The sequence below is a fragment of the Tachypleus tridentatus genome, chromosome 9 (genome assembly GCF_004210375.1).
Source record: "Tachypleus tridentatus isolate NWPU-2018 chromosome 9, ASM421037v1, whole genome shotgun sequence".
NCBI classification, from domain to species: Eukaryota; Metazoa; Arthropoda; class Merostomata; order Xiphosura; family Limulidae; genus Tachypleus; species Tachypleus tridentatus.
This window is the reverse complement of record NC_134833.1, coordinates 83797666-83823317: the sequence shown is the minus strand read 5'-3', so window position 1 is coordinate 83823317 and position 25652 is coordinate 83797666. Positions and strand designations below refer to the sequence as shown.

The following is a 25652-nucleotide window of genomic DNA, read 5'->3' as shown; positions in this document are numbered from 1 at the left end:
AGCATCAGGCACAATGTCCACAACACCCGTTAAGAACTTCCAACACTGCTACTTGGTTGACTCTAGCCCAAGTGGACCAGCCGATTGACCCAAGGGGGGCCAACCAAAGACCACCCATCTACAGAAATTCAAGGCCAAAGTGGTGTGTTAGGGTTGGACCCCTCAACCACCAGGATCCTCTCCTCCCCTTCACGGTCACCACGCACGGCAAACATGTGGGTGGATGTTTAGATCCCAGAGAATGTAACCAGACAGAACAGAACCTTCCCTGTACCACGTACAAGAATCCACACTGAAGGGTCCCTCCATGAAATGTGGGAGAAGTGTGAAGGGGAGCAAATTGAGAGATCAATAGCAGTAACGGACAGACTAGGCATATAAAAATAAGTATTAGAACCACTACTGAAAAGAGAAAGGTTGTGATCAGAGAATATACGCTATACAGAGTGACCCCTCCTATCAATATCAGCACTTCCCCAGAGGGGATGATGTCCATTAAAGTCCCCCAGGATTAAAAAGGCAGATGACAACTGTTCAAAGAGAGCATCAAGGTCTGATTGATCATAGGTCTCTCCAGGTGACAGGTAGGGAGAACACACAGTAATAGTATGACCCAAGGAAACATGGATAGCTATGGCCTCTAAGGGTGTGTCGAGTGGCAATGACAGGGTGGACACATGCTGATAATCAACAGTGCCACCCCTCCATGCACTCGCCCATCACACAGTCTGTCATTTCTGTACAAAGAAAACTGCCTAAAGATGACTGTGTCAGCAGGTTTCAGAAATGTTTCCTGTAAGGAAACACATACAGGATGGTAGGAAGCAATCAGTGCTTTGATGTCATCCAGATTAGAACGTAAACCTTGACAGTTCCATTGTATCAAAGTGACGATTTTTATTTTGGAGTAGGCAACTTGGGTGGAGAATCCTTCTGTTTACGACCACATCTTTTTTCTTTATTGTCTTTATTTGACATCTGTCGACTTCCAAAGTACAAATTTGTGAAGTTAAAACCTGGCAATATTTACTTAACAAAATGTTACTAAAGAATTTTAAAGTAAATTAAATATTTTAGAAATATATTAAAAATTAAAATTATACAGTTTTTAAAACAATAAAGTTGCAAGAAGAGAAAAGCAAAGCACTCACAATTTTGGTACAAAGCTATTTAAGGTATATTTCATCATAGCATGCAGGCCAGAATGCAACCTGACAAGAATGATAAGATCCTATCAAAAATGTTGATAAATACACGTACACATTAAAAACAATCATTAGTACAATCTGGATTTTGTAACGTCAAATTACTGCATACATGTACATAAAAAAACTGAACAAATGTGGACATTTTACTTCTTCCCCCGTTCAAACAAAAACAGTTTGTAACAACTACAACCTGAATTATATTTATTTTACAACCATAAACAGATTTAAAGATTCTTAATCAAATGGTTTTGACCAAGTTGAGCTTACATCAGGACATAAAAATGTTAAAATATACACACTTGAAAATACTGAACAATGTGAAGCATAAAAGACAGAGGTTTGTGTATAATAAATGTACAAAGTACCACTTACTTCTAAATCTATTTCATCCTTGAATATCAAGAGATCAGGTGAAATATTAGCATCCTTTAGAAAGAAATTAACTTCTGTTCGAAGATGGAAATCTTTCCTCAAAACATTAAGTACTGGCAACACACCATGGTTCAGTCCTGATCTACCCTACAGATATGTATCAGATACATAAAATAATGTTTTTGTTGTAAAAAAAAAGTACTTTAATTATTATCTCTTACAATTAAAATATGCACATACATAGACATATTTTTGATATTGCAAACAATGCAATGAACATTATTTCTATTTTTCACTATTCAAGTAATTAAAATAATGCCATTACAGTTTAATATAGTTAACTCAAGTTTGTTTAGCTTTATCACTCAGTATCAGTTCTCATAGAAATAAGCAACTGATAAAAATCAGTGTTTTCAATAATAACTATTTTTGATTATTCCAATTATCCAAATCTTATATGATAATAATTAAACTTCATTAAGTGCCTAACTCTTTAAACCTCACAAATGATGCCTGGTGTGTATATCTTCTTTCGATCAACCAATAGTGTGTCTTTAATTGTTCCGTAAGTAAGGAATACTCTATTATTTCTCTATTTTTACTATTATTAACATTATTGGTTTTAATGTTTAATATATCAAATGTTTAATTTTTTGCTTAAGTGAACTTTTGTTATAGATATTGCTTTCTGTATTCTAAACCTATATGGATCTAGGAATAACCAAGATCTCCTTGACTGACTGAACCTCATGAGATATTATTGGGCTTACACCAGAATTATTGTCAACAGCAAAGGTTCTCAACTGATGAAATAATGCATTACAATCTTTATACGTGATATTTAATTTGGTATACTCATTATCAGGTTGAAATAGTAAATTCCAGGAAAGGCTTAACTACTATTTAAATGATAAGTGCTAGGTTTTAGATATTTTTAAATAGTGAATGAGAGTTTAGATGGACCAGCAAGCCCTTTGTTCTTATATGTTATAATTTTTTTGGATTATTTCTGAGTGGATAGCTTGCTATGATAACAAATTCATATTAATTATTGTTTAATTGTTACAAGCTACACATGTAACAACTTCTACCTAAACTAAGATTGCTTTAATGCAAAAACATTAATAGGTTAATATCCATTATTTGTTCAAAAACAACATTACTTGTTGAACAAATCACTTGTTTTTTTTAAACTTTAATAGATACTGACTAATAACAGTTCAACGATATTTACATTAACAGAATTCCTCATAAAGACTAGCTCTAGCTAAAGGTATGTCTAATTTGCTAAAACTACTCTATGCCAACTTTTAAGCCACTCTTTTTAAAATGAAAAGTGTGATTTTACATTATAATACCTGCATGGCCAAAAGTGAGAACATGTTCAGAAAGGGATTTCAAACAGCAACCCACAGATTGCAAATCAAATGCCCTAACCATTAGGCCATGCAAGGTCAGCTAGATAGGAAGTGCTAAAAATGGAACACAAATATCTCTATGTAATCATACGCCATTTAAACATTGTCTTTATGTTATATGATTTAATGATTTCTCAGCATGCATGTGCATTTTTACAGTTTCTTTCATATCAACGTCTCACTAAAAACATTATAATGATTTTTATGCTTATAAAGTTTTTCATACTGATAGAATTAAACTGTCTGCATTTAAACGTTTTTTTTAATATTATCAGGATTTTAACATCAATTATTTCTCTGCAAAAAGGTCATCTTACCAAAGTTTTCTTACCAAAGTTTTCTTACCAAAAGTTAAATATTATACTGTCCATTTTCTAGGAACAGTGTAAATTTTTCACTGGATTATACATTATCTATAACACACTGGGGCGTGAATCTTTACTACCACATGAAAATGTAACAACAATTATTTTTTTAACAAAGAATTCATTCAATTAATTTCAATAGTCTCACAAAAATTTTAGAGAGCAAAAGACAGTTTGTTACAGGTCCTACTACTACTATGCTGCATATACGATACATTTTCACATTCAACAGTTCAGAACTAAAGGGAAGGCTTACTAATAAGTTGTATCTGAAGATGCCAATCATAATAAATGAAGGTAGTAAAAAAAAACACTTTAAAAAACAAACTGAAGACAGTACATTTAGATCTCTTGCAAGAATAACTATCAGTTTAACATAATTGATTAATGAATCTAATGATTAACTGGCTTGTAAATTCCACTAATCACCACCCCCCTCACTGATTATAAGTTGCACTGGATCCTTGAGCATATTAGTGAGATGGAAAATGGAAACCATATTTTCCATGAAATAGAAATATTATTGTTAGCTATAGAAACAGGATTAAAAAGCTTATAATACAGCCTGAGAGACAAATAAATGATATGATACAATAAGATACTTGTGAAGTAACCCTTACCTGATAAAGAAACAATGCTGTGACAAGTGTGGCTATAGTTGAGTCTAGGTCAACTGACTCATTACCTAATACAACATGAACTTCTGTGAACTGAGGTAAATGGATCTATTAAAAAAAAAGTTACTTGCATGTGTTCATATATAAGAAAACAACAGATAGTTGAAACATTTAAAAAATAATTATTTTCTGAAAATAAATTATTCAAAAAATAAACAACCTTGTAAACATTTAATTGTTTTCAATAACAAATGTAAATCTATACTTTATCTTAGTACTACAATCATGGGCTTACTAAAGGCATACACATATTCACATTAGAACATGATAAAATTAATTATCTTTGAAAATTTATTGGTGTTACATAAAAGAATCATTGTTTCCAGTTATTACTAGTTTCAATTATTCCAACTGATTAGTTCTTTAAATCACAATTAAACTGATTATTGTCATGAAAATAAGTAATTAATCAAAATAGACTTTCCAATTACTACTATTTTTCATTATTCCAGCTATAAAAGTAAACAAAATATTGTCATTATGTTTGGCTGTTCATAAGCATAAAGTTACACTTTGGGCTATCTGTGCTTTGCCCATAGTTAGTTTTAATTTTAGTGATTAACATGCCTGACAAGCAATCAATTTGAAAATCTCACTTATTTCACAGCTAAACCTCACACAACTTTAAATGAATCCAATTATTCCATAGTTCAAGTATCATCCATTAGAAATTTAATTTTCTGACTGCATACATTATAGCATCTTGTGACAATGCATAAATTCAACTGCTTAAAAATTCAATAATATTTTCAATCTTTAGAAAGGTAATTGGTTAAGTTTTAAAAGCTAATATGCAGCCCTTTTCCTCACAAAATTGTTTTTCAAGTGAAATTATAACTTGGAAATATGTTGTTTTTTATTTGATAGAGATATGGATATGAAGGTTCATATTTGATTTAATTTTACTTGCTTATTTTTAGTGGGTGAAACATAGCCTTGACAGGCTGAATGTTGTTCTTTTAGATACACACTTTACTATAGATGTATAACATTCTAAAAACTAGCTTGTTCCCTCAAAAGAAATTTTGTTTAATCTGTAGAAAATGCAGTTGATATTTATATGTTATTTATAACAACTGTGTAAGTCTCAAGTTATAAAACGACTCTAATAATTACATATTAATGTAAAAGGTTATCTACTCACTAGTGATAAAAAATGTACACAAGCTGTAAACTACTATGATCTGACAAAATGTAAAATAAAATTCAGTAACTTTACCGAAACTTAGCCATTTGTAAGTAAGAAACACAAGTAATGGCTAGCTTTTTTATTGGTCAATCACAGTTTATTATCACTGACCTGACTGTGTAGTTGCTTAAAGGTAAGATGTTTGAAATGATGATTTTAGACAATGAAAATTTGGAAATAACTTATCTTTTACATGGGAAAAATATTATTTGTGCTGTGGCGAGAGGAAGATATCTGTTTGATAAATAATAAAACCTTAAGCCTTAAGTTGAATGTTTGGAACTAATAAAAATAACAAATATGGAACCTACTTAAAAATTTTCTTTAATTCACGAACATGGAGGTCATCACATTGTACACAACTTTGGTAATATCTCATCTGAAGTATGGTGTTTATTGCTAGTCCTCTTATTATATGAAAGTAATAGAAAATATACTGACTTCATTGAAAAGAAAAGAAAAAGAGAGAAGTCATTGAAAGAGATTGTTGGTTTTTAAAATTTCAGCTATGGTGAAAACTTCAAACATTTGAATTTATTTTCTTTGGAATGGAAAAAGAATTAGAAGAAATCTTATTTAATTATTTGAAATCATAAGACATTTGTCAAACTTGTAGATGAATAAGGTTGGAGTTAAAATCATAATTATAGGAAATAGTTATAAGCTGAGGAAGTCCACACAGATTACATTGTTAAACAAAATGTTTTTCCTTTCAGAGTTAACTTGTATAAGTGTGCAATGATTTACCATGTGTATGCTAGTAGTTTTAATTCCATTAAGTGTTGGTTGCATAGTTTTGAATATGTTTAGTTATCTTCATATTAAGCTGGTTTCTTTGTTAAGTGATTTTGATGGGCTGAATGACCTTTTATCACCTAGGATTTTCATGAACAAATCTGTACAACCTTTCATTTTCTTTGTGTGTGCATTCATGTACATACACAGTTTTGATTACTCAACAAAATTCTAAACACATAACCTTATCAATATTTATTCTTTTGTAACCTTTTACCTATTATTTTTTAATTAATTACATTTTGATTTCCAACCAATTAGTTTTGGATAGAAAAAACAAAATCGCCCTCTGTTGTCAACTTGTATACAAGAGTTGATCAGGTTTAAACAGCTGTGCAACAGCTTGAAAATGGCATTTCCCATACAAAGATTTCCATGTTGTCTCTTTCCACTTCTGGCCAATTTCAAGTAAAATACTGACAAAAATTCATTTTCATTAATTTTTAGAAGTGAGAATACCAAAGAATCTGTAGAAAACAATGTCACCCAGACTGCACTAAATGAACCAAAGAGAAATACAGTAATATCTTCTGTATGACAAACAGGACCAGAACATAACATAAAACAGAAATAGACTTATGCAAAGATCCATAGGCCATTCTTGCTAAGAACAACATATTAAATTACACACACCTAGCTCCTGCTGTTAAATAAGCATTTATGTTATAGACCATTAATTTTAATGAAATTTTGTTATAATTTCTGTTTAATAAGTGATAGTTAATGTAGTTTTCATCCATAATAACAACTACTTACTAACAAAAGAATTTTCTTTTTTCAGCATTATTCTTTCACATTTCCAACTGTCTCAGGAAATGCTTTTATTAAATAAATAGGTAAACATATTATGATTTTCAATTAACTTTATTTTATACTTACACATTATTTTATTCAAAAATTTACAAAATACTTACATGTAATACTACAATTTTAAAAATGAAAACTGATTGGTAGTGTTAATCATGAAAATTGATCAAAAGAGTTTTAGACAAACATGATTTCTGGAAATAGTCTGTTCACAAAGGAAAAACTAAAATTGAATTTAAAAGGTGAATTTTCTAAAAAGTTCTAATTTCATCCTAATGCCATATTCATAAAATTACCCATAATTTAAAAGTTAGAATAACACTAATATTAATAACTTAAGATTTATGTGTTTACGTAATACTTATGCCAGGTAAAGGTACTAAAGTGTGTAGTGACCTAAGTTAAAAATAGCTTAGTGCTGTACCACTTACAAGTTGTAACTGGTTCGTCGCAGTGTATCTACCTCACAAAACATCGAAATAGTTTTGAAATACGACACACATACATATTACATAAGGCTTAAGCCTTGTTATGTAATAATTAATATGTAGACAAACAGTACTTAGTAGCACTCAAGAGGACTGTAATACTATAGTCTATAGTCAAATTACATTATCAGCAGGCTACACTGGAAAGTTCAGTATAATATGCTTAAATTATAAAATAATATGCATAACTGTTAGTATTACATCAGCATCACTTTAAAAAAGTTTAATTTTAAATGTCTACTCAAAGTTGTTGAAGTTTAACCTAGATGTAATACAACTTATAATATTACTATAAGTATTAATAAAGTTTACGTTTAGACTTACCACTTTATGATTTCGTTTGTTTGAAAGTTTCTCATAATTTTAAATCCAATGTAGCAACAATATCGTATTAATGTTTAAAGTAACAGCGAACAAAAAATTGAAGCAAACTTACCAAAGAATTCTTACAACTCCGTAGAAACGACTCCATATTTTTAATAATTGTTTACTCGATTATTTTATTATATCACCGTGTTAATAGAAACTGTCTCTGATTTCGTCAGTCATATTACAATATTCTGATTCACATGCAATAAAATATTAACTTCGTCATACGCCTTTTCTATTCTGTGTGCGTATGTTACGTATATCGTTATGTATAAAATGTAATATTACTATTACTCCTTGTCCTACCGACAGGTTGGTTACCCGGAATGATCAAAGCAACCTCGTAACCTTCCGTATCACCATCTATTCAATATCAACTCTTTTCACCTAATCGCCTTGAAAATAAAATACACATACAAAAGGATCGTGCAAAATAACAACAGTAGTATATATTTCAATATAAATAAGTTTTTAAAGTAGCAAAATTCCACCAGAATTCACAGTTGTGATAACGTAATTTCCTTAAATTTTCGTACAATATTGCGACCACTATCGGCAACAAAAAAGTGTGTATGTGTGTGTACGTATACATATTACTAAGCAGCACTATTTCATAGTTGTTTTCATAATCACAATATCTTCTCACCTTTGTGATAAAAAAGGAGAAATCACAAGTAAACATATTTATTTCTGTTTATAACAGTATTTAAAAATTTGCAGAATTTGATTTTAGTATATATTAGGCTTTAGCATCATTCGTGAATTATTTCATTTTCACTCAAATTTTACACTTTAATCAGCAGAATAATTATTTGCTTCTTTGATGCCTCTTATACCTGATGGTCTTCATCATAATAATTCTTCTTTAACAAATCCACTCAATTATATATATCCAGCTGAGAATTCCGGCCTGGCCAGATGGTTAAGGTGCTCGACTCGTAATCAGAGGGTCGCGAAGTCGAATCACCGTCACACCAAACATCAGCAATGGGGCGTTATAATGTTTCGGTCAATCCCACTATTCGTTGGCAAAAGAATAGTCCAAGAGTTGATGGTTGGTAGTGATGACTAGCTGTCTTTCCTCTAGTCTTACACTGCGAAATGAAGTGTGGCTAGCGCAGATAGCCCTCATGTAATTTTGTGCGAAATTCAAAACAAACCATTATCCAGGTGGGTATGGCATTGATTACCTGATCATTTAATTCCATTATTAGCATTGGACTACTTCTTTCACTTCGCAGATTTTACCAATGGCATACCTTGAACAAATAAATTTTCACATCGTTTAAAGTTATATATACAATTTTCTTCAATGTGTGTTTTTCTTGCAGCAAATCTACATCAGGCCACCTGCTAAGCCCAGCAAGGGGAATCGAACCCCTGATTTTAGCGTTTTAAATTTGTAGACTTACCGCTGAACTAGCGGGAGGCATTTTCTTCAGATCTATGTATATACAAATTTTAACCTAATGATGTAGCTTTCGTAATTTTCTTTTGTCTTAGAGAGGATGCAATCGTCTGATTAACTCTTCAAGATGGAATGAAAAAGATAAAAATAATAATATTTTGCCTATCATCATTCAGCCCAACTGAACATTTCTAATACTGATTTGAAGGCGTTTTGGACAACGACTTGTGGTAAACAAAAGATAGATTTGAAATATTAATTTTTACGCCTATTGTTTGGAATACGAAGAGGGTAAAACAAAGGGAATGATGGGGGTGGAGAAAGAAAAAAAGTCTGCATCTCACTTGATTTTTATTTTAGATTTGAGACTTAATGGATTTAAATAATTTTGTTTGTTTATTTTAAATCATCTGTATACTGTTATGGTATACTACTTACGTATAATGCAATTTCTTACATCAACAAGTTACATGTTCTAGATACGATTAAAATGTGTTAGTCTAGCCTTCAGTAGGGCCCGGCATGGCCAAGCGCGTAAGGCGCGCGACTCGTAATCCGAGGGTCGCGGGTTCGCATGCTCGCCCTCCCAGCCGTGGGGGCGTTATAATGTGACGGTCAATCCCACTTTTCGTTGGTAAAAGAGTAGCCCAAGAGTTGGCGGTGGGTGGTGATGACTAGCTGCCTTCCCTCTAGTCTTACACTGCTAAATTAGGGACGGCTAGCACAGATAGCCCTCGAGTAGCTTTGTGCGAAATTCCAAAAAAAACAAAACAAAAAACAAAGCCTTCAGCAGACTTAAGCATTGTCATCTTTGCTGAATTTGTTGGTTAAATTATTATTATTTTTATTTTTGCCGAATTATTTGGTTTCAAAGATATTAGAATAAAACGACATAGTTTTCCCCTCCACAAAGAAAAACATTCGCTTATTCTTTTATTTTTAGTGTCTGGTTTTAAAATATTTGTAGAAGAAAAAACAGTATCTTGCTTAAAATAGCTTCAATTTCGAACTTTTAAGAAATATTACCATAATCAGTTTAGTGAATGTAGTTCAATGTATATGATTTTAAGAGACAATATTTTGTTGTTTTATATAATAGTAATGCTTGATAAATACATTGACGCTACATTTATTTTTAATAATGTTAAAGATTTGAATCTTTTTATTTATTGTTTACTGACCCGAGGAAAGGCAATCAGTAAGCATTACCGTACCGCTCATCATCCACACTAAAGGATTCACTGCCACTTCTATAACGCATCCATAAGTTAAATGTGTGTACTTGTTTGTTTCAGAGCAAGAGCACGTGGAGCTATTTGTTGTGTAGACCTAGGGGAATCGAACTAAGGATTTCAGCATTGTAAGTCTGTAAATTTACTATTTTTCTACCTGGGGACACAGTGTGGGACATCTTTGGAGAGTAAATTAATAACAATTGTATTATATTTTTCTTTCAACTTTCTCCAAGTGCTGCATAGTGTAAGGTTGTTAGTTATATGTAATGTTTGGTTTTCTTTTAACCAACTTATTGAAAGAAATAAAAACAGTAAATAATATGAAGCTATTTACAGGGAAATATAAAATATAGAAATCATATTTTGACTATAATTTTAATGTATTTACTCCTTCTAATTATAAATTTCTTTTTCTGCAAATTAATGATAAAAAATAGAGGGAATAAGTCGTTATTTCTTCATTACCGAGCCATAAGCCCCACCTACTCTCATAAGTCAAACGAGAAACACACTACGAAAATTTGTAAAATGGACGGCAACTGACTGTTGTGGAGACACAAGTGTAGAGGACGACGTTTTGAAAGTCTTATACCATTCTACAAAGTTTCATCATGAATACTCTGCCTAAACAATCTATTAAAAAAACACACTACTTTTGTTTACAAAAATTTTGTTATCTGAAACTTAGTAAATTTCTGAAAGGATGTAAATACAAACAAACAAACAAAAAATAAATCATACTAGGCTGAACTTTAGTGTCTATTTTCACACTATTACCAGATGATGCTGAATGTTTGATTTAGCTGTTATTAAGTATAAAGGTTCACTATTTTGTTGTTTTATTGATAAATACGTTGACGTTACATTTATTTTTAATAAGTATAATGGTTTTAATTTTTTATATATTGTTTACTGACCAAAGAGAAGGCAATCAGTAAGCATTACTGTACCACTCGTCATCCATACTAATTCTGAGTCGGTGTGTTTGGCTATCTTGGTGCTTTTCTCATCATGGATATCGAACCTCAAACTTTAGCGTCATAAGCCTATAGACTTAATGTCAAGCCACTTGGGAGCGTGTTAAATTCACTTGTATTGAGACCATTCAATCCTAAATTCTTCCACCTGTGAGTGAAACAACTGATGTTAAAATATAAGCTAATACTCAAATCAATCATCTGGATGTTAATTAATGTTTATAGAGCTTTACATACGAAATATACTCCCTTGAAGTTTACCTTTAAAGTTTTGCTTAAAATTTACAATGTTTTTAGATTTTCTTTTGTGAGTGAATTATCAAAACAAGCACTAAATAAGAATTTTAAAGCCGAAAATCATAAATAGGTGGCATCTTATTGTGGTGAGTACTGTTTTTCAGACAATCGATATAACTCTTGGAGTACCTATAAAAGAAAGAAGAGAGAAATAGAGCTAACGAATAGAACTATATTCCATTTAGTGCATTTGTTCAAATTAGTTACAGCCATGATCAAATAATTTTTGACTAGCTTTGCTTAAAACTTCTGAAAAATAAATAAACATTTCGACTTACGACTTTTTAATGTCATAATATAGGTGTGTTTACGTATATGTAGTTTTGTTTAACTCAAAAAGAAAGGTTATATCTTTTCACAAGTTTATATAAAGCAAAATGTTTTAGCTGAAGCTTCGTAATATCATCTTTAGAATTATCTAAATTTCCTTTAATTACTTAGGTTTGCAATGAACACTTTTCTATCATAATTTTCAAATAATTGGAATATCAGAGTGTTTGTTATGAGAGCGTAGCAACAATGAGCCTTTTTTTATTGTTTTAATCTCTGCGTAAAGCTACGTGAGGGCTATCTGCACTAGCCAACCTTAATTTAGCTGTTTCATCACCCATCACCAACTCTTGAGCTACTCTTTTACCAACGAATAGTGGGATCAACCGTCACATAATCATACTCTCATGGCTTAAAAGGTGGGCATGTATGATGAGACGGGGATTCAAATCTCAAGACACGCATATTTCGAGTCAAGTTTCCTAACCATCTGACCATGCCAGGCTATTTAACAGTGACCGCACGGAATCGAACCCCGGAGTTGTATGTTGTAAGTTCATAAATTTACTGCCAGCCCACCCAGGTACTGGAATGTCAAAGAGAGAAAGGTTTTACGAATACTGTAAGTATAAGAGCATATGACTGAAAGCAAAGAATAAAACAAATATTGCAATATATCAGTCACACTACGTCTACCATATCAAGTACCTACAAGGACTTTCGCTCAATACCAAAGTTCTTCAGATCGACCGAGGTACGACAGACGTGGTTAGAGGTGAGACAGTATTTATATCATAAGTTTAATAAACAACGACTGTTATGACGTGAAATAGGTTAATAACAAGTTTTATTTATTACCAATCCTATTTAAGTCATTTTGAAATCAAAAATGGGGTAAGGCATGTGTGTTTACTTATTGCAAAGTCATATTGGGTTATTTGCAGTGTTCACCGAGCTGAAAAAAATCCCTGATTTTAGCGTTGTAAATCTACAAACTTATCGCTGTACCAACGGGGAATAACGGCGTTAGAATTAAAATTATATTTTTTATTTTATTTTTGATACCGATTGTTTATTATTAATATTTTATTTGGGTTATCGCATCATGCCAAGAAGTTGGAGTTCCAGTTGATGGTTTGTGTTCGTTATAGCCAAAAACAAAAATCTCGCTTCGTAGTTTAAAACTATTGGTGCGTCATAAGATTGACGATCAAATCACATTATCTGGACTGACAAGAGTAGCTCAAGAGTCGTCCGAGTGGTGTTGTCGGCATGTTCGATTTCATCTAGCCTAACATTTCTCAAAAAGTGAGTCGCGAACCTCTTGGGAGTCGAGAGCAGGTTTTCAGGGGGCACGAACTGTCTGCGCTGAGTCACTATATTTATTTGTTTAGTCTTCAAGGTATCTGAATGGTACACATATCACCTTTGTTACGAACTATGACAAATTGTTCTTTCATCTTTGTAGAGATAATTGGGATGTGACGACCAAAGCCAGGGCGTGAGGGTCGTCTGGCAAAAAGGGCTGGAAAACATTTATTTTGCTTATTGCTTCAAAATTAGGGACGAAGAGCGCAGATTGTCCTTATGTGTGATATTTTTCAAAGAAACTGACATTTTAAGAGGCTGTATGGAGAAATGTTCATGATTTAACCCTTAAACAGCGGGAATGTTGTAGGTATTAGCATCAATTGATGATGGCTGCTGTTTAAGGGGTAAACACGGCAACTTTTAAAATATTTAATTTAAATAAAAGTTTTATTGTATTTTTAAATGTAGTTAATCAAAATTTAACGATGAATGTGATAATATAATTATTCATTTGTATAATTTTGCCTACTTAAATTTTTAAGCTTAAAAGTAACCCAATATTATTTCGCACAAAAATGTATTCAAGAAAAATGTGTTCAATGTAAGAATGATGTCTTAACTTGAGTATAATTCGGTTATTATAAGCTTTAGTAATTTGAGTCTTAAAATTTTTGAATCAAATGTTAGTTAAAACAATAAATTGTTTCAAATTTTGTCGAAAAATGTTATAGGCTGCTTATTTAGATTGTGACTTTTAGAACACACTTTTGTAAATAATCATGAAATATCCAACAGTTGGAAATGCAGTAGAAAATCTACAGAGCTAATGTTCTTCTAGCTCACTTTGGTAACCAATTCTCTCTAGCAAATTAAATTTCAAATGTTCTTATTTTTGTATTTACAGTCGTAATATTGGGAACCTCGAATTTTGGTTTATTTCAACATCTAAAACAACAATTATTTTAATTTATTTGACCATATATGTTGCATGTTTAATTAATAAATGTAATACACCATTTAAAACCACATTTATTTTTATTGCAAAAACAAATTAATTTTGTTTCTTGATTCAGCCATATTTGTTTGAGCCTTCGTCAGTTCCTAGTCTAGTCTCTCTGGTGTTGGAATATATTTATGTGTATATCCGGGAGGGTCAGGTACACTCGACCTCTTCCTCTTTCCATGACTTTGTTGGAGTGGCTAGATTAATATATACTTCGATTTAAATACAGAATGGTTGGAGTGATATCATAAATTTAGTCTGGTCCTTTTCAGGACAATGTCCATTTATATTGTTTTTTATTTTTTTTAATTATTACTATTATTAGTATTTAATAAGTCTAGAACGTAGGTGGCCTGTTTTATTTTATCTATATCCTAATACTACTAGCATTATTATTATTTTAAATGATTTTGTCTTAATGATCTAATGTATAGATTTAATGGGGAAAGGTGTTTAGGTCGCTCTTTATCATATATGCAATATCTGTCTAGTTCGCATAGCAGCTCATTTTTTCGTCAATTTTTATCAAAATATTTTATTGTACTATGTTGAAGTCTATCTGATATTGTTTGTGTGTTTCAGTATTTATGCATGAACTTTGATGAAGTGGTTTTAGGTACTCTGTATGATGATGTAATTAGTGTATTCTGTAATGTTTGAAGTTTGGTTTGTATTTGTTTTACACTTACATTGATCCATGCAGGAGCTTCATAGTCTATTACAGGTCTAATGTATGACTTGTATATTTTAATGATGTTTTCTGATGTTGTTCCGTAGTTTTTACCAGTTAGACTCCAAGCATAGTTTATTCTTTGCCAAATATTAATTTTTATGTTATTTATATGTTTTATCCATGTAATCTTCAAATCATATGTTAATCCTAAAAATTTTGCAGATGTAGCAGTCTGGAGGATTTCCCCATTCATGTAGATGTGGGGTTGAACTTTTTGATATTTCGTAGATTTTGAAAATAGTACTAGTTGCGTCATTGCTGTATTTATTTTGATTCTATATTTTTCACAATATTCACATAATCTATTTAGTTGTGGTTGTAAGTTAGTGGTTGCTTTTCTGGTGTAGGGGCACTTTTCCAAATTGCTACATCATCAGCGAACTGAGACGCGTATCCATGATTTGGGTCTTTTAGTGGCATATTACTTACATATATGATGAAGAGAATAGGGCTAACCACCCCTCCTTGAGGGACTCCAGCTTCTGGAGTGAAGAACAACGAGAAAGTTCCCTCTACGTTAACTCTATTTTCCACCCCTTACCAGTTTGTTTGTTTTTGAATTTCGCGCCAAGCTACTCCAAGGCTATCTGCGCTAGCCGTCCCTAATTTAGCAGTGTAAGACTAGAAGAAAGGCAGCTAGTCATCACCACCCACTGCCAAATCTTAGGCTGCTCTTTTACCAACGAATAGTGGGATTGATCATTACATTATAACATTCACACGGCTGAAAGGGCGAGCATGTTTGGTGCGACCTGGATTCGAACCACGAGACCCTCAGACTATGAGTCGAATGCCTTAACACACTTGGCCATGCGGGTCCCCTTTATCAGACAAAATGAAATAGACGAGACAACAACATGTGTCCATTATCGACCGATTGTTCCTGGTATTAATTTGTTATCGCGTCTCGTTTCCAAATTCGTAGTTGATAAAGTTTCTTTCTTTTCCTCACATCATAAAATATACATTTAAGATTCAATACACTCTGTTAATTAAATTCAGTCTTTAAAAACTATCTCATAATGATGCTATGTTTTCTTTTTCTACGCATTGTATCTTTGTTTACTTCAGTTCTTGTAAATGAAGGAATCAGCTGTTTGACCACGGATTAATTCAGAATAACATTTGTCCACTTGGAATAAGCGACTTCATAAAGATGATGAAATTTGTGTTGTGTCCCTTTCTTTAGTGTCCCGGGATAGCTAGGTTGTTTGACTTGTAATCCCCGTCACACGAAACATACTCGCCCTTTCAGCAATAGGAGCAATATAATATGACAGTCAATCCCACTATTTGTTGGTAAAAAAGTAACCCAAGAGTTCGTGGTGGTTGGTGATGACTAGCTGCCTTCCCTGTGGTCTTACACTGCTAAATTAGGGACGGTTAGTGTGAATATCTTTGGTGTACCTTTGCATAACATTCGAACCAAGCCAAACCAATCTTTTCTTTGCAAGTAAGTAACGCTATCAGTGATTACTTGTGTGATTTTTATTTCTACCCGTTACTTTTTTTATGGATTATTTGAAAACATTTGTTCGAAATACGCAGATGATCAAAGAGACATTAACAAATTATAAATTGAGGGTGGTTTTAATATCAGAATATTTCCACTTTGTTACTTTTACTATATTTTATAGTTTGTAGGTGAGAACGGTGAATCGTAGTCGATTTTGATAACCTTATTTGATCTTCCTTGTTAGCTGTATCGTTGTTTGTTTGCGTTCTTAGAATATGTTTGGTCCTCGAGATATTCTCAACGTTTTGAATATCACCTATCCTAAACATTTTCTTTTAAAAAGTAAAATTTTTTACCCTCTTGCCAAATTGTATATGTATGTATATGTATATATATAGTTTGTTATAACTCAGAAAACAAGCCGAAACAAAAACAGATTAAACAAAAAATACTGCAACAACTGAAAAAAACCCTTAAAAGATCCTAGGATAAAAAGCTACAATGTGAGATTGTAAAATGTACCCTAGGTTTTGAAGGTGACTGTGGAAGTAGGACCCACATTGTAGTGAGGATACATCGTCTATTAGTCTTAAAATCCATTCGCCAGTCTTACATTAGAAATAATGAGTAGCAATCGATATAGAATTGGAAATATAAATTAGGAGAGCGAGATGTGGGTACTCAAGCCCACAACGTCCCACACCTATATCACCCTTCACTGCCTGTGGACAGTTGTGGTAAGGTTACTGCTCTCCAAACATTAATCTTGTATTATTAGTTTTATTTTATTATATTATTAAATTTACTTAACTTGGAAATGTTTTGGTAAACATTATAATTTTGAATTTTGTTGTGAATGGCAGTTCCAGTTTCGTATACAGATACACGTGTATTTATTAGCAATGTTTCATTTAAAGTAAACGTTGATTTAAAAGTGAATTTTTAGATATAGTATATATCTTGTAGTCTTAGATATTTTAATTGGCCTTGATGATAGCCCAAACAGATGCAGAGAAAGATCCTTGTTTTTGAAGTAATAAGAAATTGTGCTTCAAATATATCATTACTTTCATTAACAAATATTTTATTCCCAAACATTTTCTTCTCACGTAAAAATGTAAAAAAAAACTAACTAACCACGTTTTCTTCCCTTTTTTCTGTTTCTAAAGTAATGCTGTGCCAGTCGACAACGATTACAATAAATAAAAACTTTTCATGGAATTACAACAGTTTTATTTCTTTTCGACATTAACAATAAATAATAAAATTATTTCTCATTTTTCACTTTCTATGTAAACATACAAGAATACGATGGAAAATCACAAATTATTTTACATCTTCTATAGAAAGGGAAACATTGAGCAAAACTTAGGCATATGCTACTTATTTCTAAATCCTAAATCTATTTTCTTTTCTCTAATCACTAGATTTGTTCTTTCTGTTTCTAATTGACAGACGATTATTTATTTATGCTGTTAGTCAGCCATTTTTAATGTTTATAATATCTTAGCTCACGGATATATTTTTCGTTTCTCATTTGCGAATATATATCTTTCATTCAACTTATATTACCACTAAAATATTATATATTCCAGTTATGGGTTAGTTAACAGCTCAAACATGAAATGAATATGTAATTAAATACATGGGTAATTTTAATCTTTAACTAAGAGATCGTGTGACATATATCAATCTGATATACGAGAAACTGAAAACTGTTAAGACTGAAACGAGTTTGAAACTGTTTTGGTTAATTAGATACGAGTGTACATAATTGAAACCCATAGTTATGGTTTAAAAACAAAACTACTTAAATGGTGTAATATGGATTCTCTAGAGCACATGACAATTTTAACAAAGTTTTTAATTACTATTATGATAACATACCTGTTTTTGGAATTGTAAAACTTTGCGAAAAATCATTCAAAATATTTTAGTGTGTGATAAAAAATCAGTTTAGACTTCAAAAATATATTTAAAATTAATACTTAGAACAAATGCTATATAATAATATTAAACTCATAATATATTACACATATTATAATTTTTAATAAAGCATGTAGTGGCATATAAATTTTTATAGGTAATATACTATAAAGTAATAGCACAATAAAATTCAGAACAAAAAGTTAGTTTAAAACGTTGTATATAATATGGTGGATTAATCACAAATTGTGGTTCGTTGATTCATTGGTTGCTTATTTAGAATTAAGCACAAAGCTACAAAATGGACTATTTGTGTTCTACCTACCATGGGTGTCGAAACCTGTTTTTAGCAGTGTGAGTCCGCAGACATTCCGCTGTGCCACAAGAGGCAAATTTTGGTTCATCATCTGTATTAACAGTTCAAAGTTACTAAAGATACCAGCAATGTCAACCTTAATAAAAGGAATAGAATAGTCCATTGCTGCTGGAAAATACAATGTTTGTTTTTTTTAAAACAACAACAACAAATTAAACAACAACTGTAATATGAAAATAATAACTGAATTAAAACTTCAAAATTTCATTTATCGATACATAGAAGAAGAAAACACTTGAAATGCAATACAAAAAGCTTATGAACTTGTTTTTATTATTATACGTTTCTTTTTACTCTTCTGAAAGTGGACATACATACAGCAAAGTGACCAAAATATAAGATTTCAAGCCTGAAAAAAGAAATTTAGGAAAATATTGCCTTGAACTTAAAAAAAATGTATTTTAAAGACGCTAAGGACGTGAATTGTATCTCAGCAAACCGAGCTTATCTTGTGGATTCACTTCTTAATTAGCAAAATAATATATCAAAGAATTATGCTTGGAATGTCTTGTTATTTTGGACTATCTATTAAACATTGAATACAATAGCTTCATTAATGTTCAGTTGTGTCATTATTCTCAGTTTCTAGCAGTCTACACTAACATGCCTTAAATTTCTTACTTAAAATAAGTTAATGAATTAACGTTAAAGCTCCATGAATCTATTTATTTGCCCAAGTATCAACATCAGAATTATTAGTGGCTCTTTGCTTTTACAGTATCATTTTCAAACATTCTGATATTGATCTGAAAGTGTTTCGTCTGTGTCTGGTTTGGGTGTTTGACACGTTACATTAGTTAGAATCCAAAATATGTTTTAATGTAAAAGAGAATGTTAACAGTTATTTATATAGTCAGAGATAAATATTTAGAACAATCAATCACTTATTAAAAACAATAGTTACTTTAGTTGTCAGATATTGTTAAACGGAACTTCTGTATTTATTATAAAGCGTGAACCTTTTGAAAGAACAACACATTTTTTATTGTTTTATTCTGTGTAATATTTACTTGTCACCCATAGACATAGTATTAATTTTTAGGTGAGATGGTGTAATACTTTGAAACAAACAATAATTTAACGATTATTTTAATAATATATATTTTTTAGACATAAACTATTTTAAAGATCTAGAAGAATACTACGAAACGTTTATTGTCAACATATTGTTTGAAATGATCTAAGTTGAACTAAATACTTAGTGTTAACCATGATAATCGTTCAATTAAATTGTTGCATTTTTCAACTAAATATTTTGAAGTTATTTTTATCGTGAAACGTACAATTGTTGGAGGAAGACGCGACTTAAAAGGTCCTTTAATTATATTTTTTTAACACAGAGGAAAATTAAATACTGACGAGATAGTTATATTGTCATAATTTAGAGATGGCGTTCATCAAAGTTCTTACATCACGGGAGTTTACGCAGTTCAGTTTCATAAATGGTTATATAATATTTCGCTTTCCGTGAAAGTTATTTTTCTACTTTTGTAGAATTTCCCAACCTTATACGAAGGTAAGATATTAAGAGGCAAAAAATTAATTTTTAAAAATCATAGGACTTTCGATAGCTTAACATATATTATTAAGGGTGAAAAGAAAAAAAAATATCTGAAGTGTTAATAATTACATATGGCGTTGTTGTAACTTTGCTTGAATATTAAACAGAAAATCGTTTACAGAAATTTTACAATTATTGAGGGAAGAATTAAACTTTTAACCGTGAAGAAGGCAAATATACCTTTCGATAAAATTATATTTTTTAATTTGATTTACCAAACGTTTTTGGTATTATGTGTTTTTTTTCTATTGTCATGAGAGGAAAAATACTTTTAGGCTAATATTGATCAAGGTTGATTAGTAACCTTTTAAAAAACTTAATTGTTTTTATTTGTTGTTGTTCTTTTCAAGACGTACTTGTTTATTAACAAAATAAACAGGTGCGCTCAAGATTTTTGTTCTTTTGTGTACAATTGAAAAACAATGGATTTTCAGGCTATCTTTTATCAAAGTTGACAAACATTGTAGTCATTGTAATCTTATATATACATAGACATGGCATCGATACGTTAGAGAACTAAATAGAGAAGGACTTGGTTCTCCCTTTATACCATTTAGCAAGATTGTGTTTATACAAACAATACATCGAGTGTATAGGCATTATCTAGATTTAGGGTTGGTTGTAAAACAAAAGCCACTAGAAATTTCTAAGGACCGATTTAACGTTATGAACTCTGGGAATATTGCTTGCTTACTTGCATGCACAAACAGCATATTTGAGGTTGTTGTTTTTTTCATTACAACTTGTTATTGGAAGTCTAGTTCTAAACATACCTTACTCTTTTAGCAGTTTCATATTATCTAGTCTTTAAGACTCTTAAACAATGTTTGAATAACCTGCTCTACCGAACTGTTTCTAGGTTACCAAATTGTTATATTTAATTATTTTTTGTAGAACATACCAATTAGTCTACATTTTTAGGTTTAAAATTTATACAGTCGATGTTAAATCGTGTGTGACAGAATAAAGCCTGTGTGTATATATAATGCGAAAATTTTGTCAAAATAATATTTGGACTCGTTCTCTGACTGAGCTTTTGTGCTTTAAGTTTTCCCTTTCTTAGTGATAAATATTTATATATTTATTTATATATTGGCGGTAAATAAATAAACAAAATAAAATACATGTCAAATAAGTAACTAACTAAATAAATCATATAAATAAGTAAATCAATTGCCATTTGCCGTAAGTAATCTAATAGCAATTACTTTTACATTAATTGTATGAAGTAAAAAGTTAATTTTGTATACAAACTCTTTCTTACACAAAGGCATCAGTTTGTTTCTATGCAGTTATAAGTTTAATCGTTTTCACAGGAATAATTAATATAATAATTATGATAATTTGTTCTAAAAGTACATTTTTATAACTATCCAGATTTTAATAAAATCATCGTTTTCTTTCAGAGTGGTTCTGACGTAAGTCAAAGGTTTTCGAGAATACTAAAATTCTTGTTTGACATTAAAATGTTAACATAAGCAACTAATTGTGCCATGAAACAAGATCTAATCTCACGAGACACTATTTCTGTGTTTCGATGTATACATTACTATTGATCCACTATACACTTGTTTTGTTGTAATCGAACATCACAACATTTAGATTACGTATCTAGCATTTAACACAACTACACTGCATGACATCGTACGCATTACTGACTCTGCTCTAAAATCTTAAATATATTTTCTGTTGACGTACAAGAAAATTAGACTCAATTGTAGCTCTTGTGTTAATAAACCTTTCCGTTAAAAGTTAATTAAGATGTACTCGTAGTGTAAATATATATATATATATATGTAAAACAAAATTTTTTAAATCGAGGACTGAATAGTTGTTTTATGTTGTGTTTTTTCATCACTGCAGTTTTTTTTCGTCTATAAAAACTTTATGGTTTTAATAAATTTAGATGAAATATATTCTACCAACAAACTTCAATAATACAGAAAACGCAGAGCGTTATTAATTAGAGGAAACCAAATAAACATGTCCACAGAAAATGTTTACAAAGTGGAACGAAAATAATGCTAAAGAATATATATATGTATGCATATATTCTTTAGCATTATATATATATATATATATACACAGCTATGTGACAGTTTAATCTGGAAGTGACAAATTGTTGGAACATGAAAAAAACATTTCTATACATTTTTCCCTTCCAAAGCAGAAATATCTACACAATCAACACAGGCTTCTAAATGTGACAGCTAATAATTTCCATACAGGATTGGTGTTGTCTTCCTTGTATGCTGAATAAACTTTTATTTCTAAAAACCTTTCGTATAGAGACTTGTATGCACAAGGCACCAAAGACCACTGCCATAAATAATACTAAATAAATACCATTATTATTATTTCAGTGCTTAGAGAGATAGATTTCTTATTGGGTGGTACACTTTTAAGTTTCCACCAGTCAGCATCTAGGATATCAAAGAGTCATTCAGGGTGGCTTGTTTAAAAACTATTTTGGCAACTTTAGATATAATTGTATCTCAAATATTTAATAATTCGTATTTCCAAGAAATTATTGCTAATATCTGTGTTTCAAAACGTTCATCGTAAATAAAAAATTCTGATTAGACAGCAAACAAATACTGGAATTTGACTATCCTGGTTGTCCCGTGACGTTGGATGTCTGGTTGACGCTGGTATTATCAACATCGCCGTAAGGTGAGATAGTGGATGTCATAAAACGGAAAATATCTTCGTTTTCTTTGCGAACTAGAAATGGAAATAAATAGAAAAGACACTCGTAAATAGAAATCAATAAATCATATACTTAATGTACTTGAACCTTTTTTTTACGTTGGAAGTTTTAAAACATAATTCCTCAAACTTACGCGTAAAATGTGAAGAACCTGCTATCTAAGGTACTTAAATTAATTAAAAGTTTAAAATCGTTTTTAAGTATTTTTATACTATATATTACAGCCTTGCCATGAACAACAATAAAACTTGCAATAATAATGTCGTATTAGCAGCGACTGACGTTTTAAAGATTTTTTATGTTGAGAGAGGAAGGAAGAGTCAAAACAACAAGAGTTAGTTTTGGGTTAAAAACAAACAACACTTTTAGGTACGTGGAGTATGTGTGTATGTTTTCTTAAAGCAAAGACACATTGAGCTATCTGCTAAGTCCACCGAGAGGAATCGAACCCTTGATTTTAGCGCTGTAAATCCGTAGTCTTATTGCTATACCAATGGGGAATTAGGTACGTGGAAATCAATATGTATGAAATTTCAAAACCTTAAAAGGCTATATCTCCAATGAGAGTTTACCAATGGGGGTCTGTCCCCACGAACCCAACTGTAGATGATCCAATATATTTAGATATGTTATATGAGTGATGATAACAAGCAGGAGTTTATTTACCTTAATACTACAAACTCTGGTCATATAGATGGTAATAAAATGACTGCCAAATAAAACCTTTTAATTTCGATTCGTCTTTATTTATTCAGCTTATAAAGGATCTTTATAGTAAAACCATTTATATGTAGAATTGTTATTGAATGAAATACGTCGTTGGCAATGAATATGGCAGATAGTTGAAATACCGCCACGTACTCTTCTTCTCAGAAAACCCTTAAGTAACTAAAATGAGGAATGTTTAAAAATACAATAACCCTAACACTACTGTGTTATAAAAAGTATAACTGATTATAGCCATGCTTCGCCCGTAAACGGCGTTCCTACCATAACAACAGCTATTGTAGCTATGATATTGAGTTGAACATGAGATATTAACCCATAAACTAGTAGATACTATTATTACAAACAACGAGAAATACGTGTATGTATGTTTCACATCGGGATGCCTGCTGAATCTACCGACGGAGATCAAATCCTTGATTTTAGCTTTGTAAATCCGAGGACTTACCGCTGTCCCACCGGGGGATCGAGTAATGACATATAGTTAAAATTGTGATGGTATTAAAACATCATTACATGATATACAAAATGAAAGCGAATAATTTGTACTACGCAGCAGTTTTTATGTGTTTTTACTTTATACAGAGTATTATTATTATTTAAAAGTATTTATATAAAATATTATAAGGATAAACCAATACGATTACACACTTTGTTGTCCTTTCTGTAAACCATAATGATATTCGTGATTGCTATACTGTTCCGACTAATCTTACTCAACTATTCTTACTTTTACCTATTTAATATAGCGACAATCCTTTATATCTGATGCAACACGCCTATACTCCAAAAAAATAGGACCACGTAAAAATATTATTCTGTCAGATTTGTTCATAATGCATTCATTAAAATTTTTGCTGGCATACGTTGGCCTTTTTTCCGGGAATTCAATATGGAATTTGCGTAAATGTATTCTTACTCGCAAATTATCTGTTACATCAGCATGTCTCCCTGTGGGTCAACTGTAAGTTTACGGAGTAATAATCCGAGGTTCGATTCCCCACACAGAATAAATTAGAGAGTCCGATGTAGCTATACTAAAAAAAACCCATCTAAAGCTTCATAATGAGAGAATAATCTAAAAAGTATATTACATTTATTGAATTACGACTTAAGAAATTATTAATGAAAAATTGAACATCTTGTTTGTGTAGTTTTGTTCCAATTTACGGTCTGGCATGGCCGAGCGCGTAAGGCGTGCGACTCGTAATCCGAGGGTCGCGGGTTCGCGCCCGCGTCGCGCTAAACATGCTCGCCCTCCCAGCCGTGGGGGTGTATAATGTGACGGTCAATCCTATTATTCGTTGGTAAAAGAGTAGCCCAAGAGTTGGTGGTTGGTGGTGATGACTAGCTGCCTTCCCTCTAGTCTTACACTGCTAAATTAGGGACGGCTATCATAGATAGCCCTCGAGTAGCTTTGTGCGAAATTCCAAAACAAACAAATGTTCCAATTTAATTTACACAGAGCAAAATTACCTTCTTTCAGAACTGAAAACAAACTTCTCATAAATACCTATTTTTTAGGTTTAATTAATAATCTATATAAATTTTTAGGTTGTCTTCTCAATAAAATAGCATTATTATAGTTGAAAACACCTTTCCATTTTCATATCTGCTATTTGTTTTAATTAAGTATTAATGAATGAGATATCAGTACTTAACTACTTAAATTGCAAATAAAACTTCCGTTGCATTATGCTGATTGTTTAATTTGGTTTTAGTTTCGTTTTTGACTTTAGTAATTACTTCGAACATATTAGTGGGACAGAAGTACATTACATTAACTTACTGATGTTGAACAAACAATTCTTAAATTGTCCTTAAACCTAGAAATAGATTGGTTTTTTTTTTTTTTAATTATCTCCCAGTCTTCTAAGAGTTTAGCTAACTTTAATGCCCTTATACTTTGGGCAACAGAATTAATGATAGATTCGTAACTGTTACGAAAACTGGATTCGATCTATAAACTTGTTAA

At 31.3% G+C, this 25652-nt stretch overlaps 2 protein-coding genes across 7 annotated transcripts in view; both read right to left on the bottom strand.

The window, feature by feature from the left end:
• The window catches only part of LOC143225644 (exopolyphosphatase PRUNE1-like), a 42981-nt gene extending 34745 nt beyond the window's left edge, over positions 1–8236 (bottom strand). For 4 of the 5 annotated variants that reach the window (XR_013013972.1, XR_013013971.1, XR_013013973.1 and 1 more), the window contains exons 1-3: positions 7756–8235; positions 3984–4088; positions 1581–1727 (exon numbers count right to left, since the gene is read on the bottom strand). Coding sequence is in view for 2 of the 5 variants with exons in the window: in XM_076455434.1 (XP_076311549.1) it covers positions 1581–1727; positions 3984–4088; positions 7756–7791 (288 nt within the window). In the remaining 3 variants the exon portion in view is untranslated. Of the gene's footprint in view, positions 1–1580; positions 1728–3983; positions 4089–7755 lie in introns of all 5 variants that reach the window. The other variant, XM_076455435.1, reaches the window with a different exon arrangement.
• A 9390-nt stretch (positions 8237–17626) lies between these two features.
• LOC143225643 (uncharacterized) overlaps positions 17627–25652 on the bottom strand; it is a 129092-nt gene continuing 121066 nt past the window's right edge. For both annotated transcript variants that reach the window (XR_013013970.1, XM_076455433.1), the window contains exon 2: positions 17627–22965. Coding sequence is in view for 1 of the 2 variants with exons in the window: in XM_076455433.1 (XP_076311548.1) it covers positions 22850–22965 (116 nt within the window). In the remaining variant the exon portion in view is untranslated. The remainder of the gene's footprint in view (positions 22966–25652) is intronic.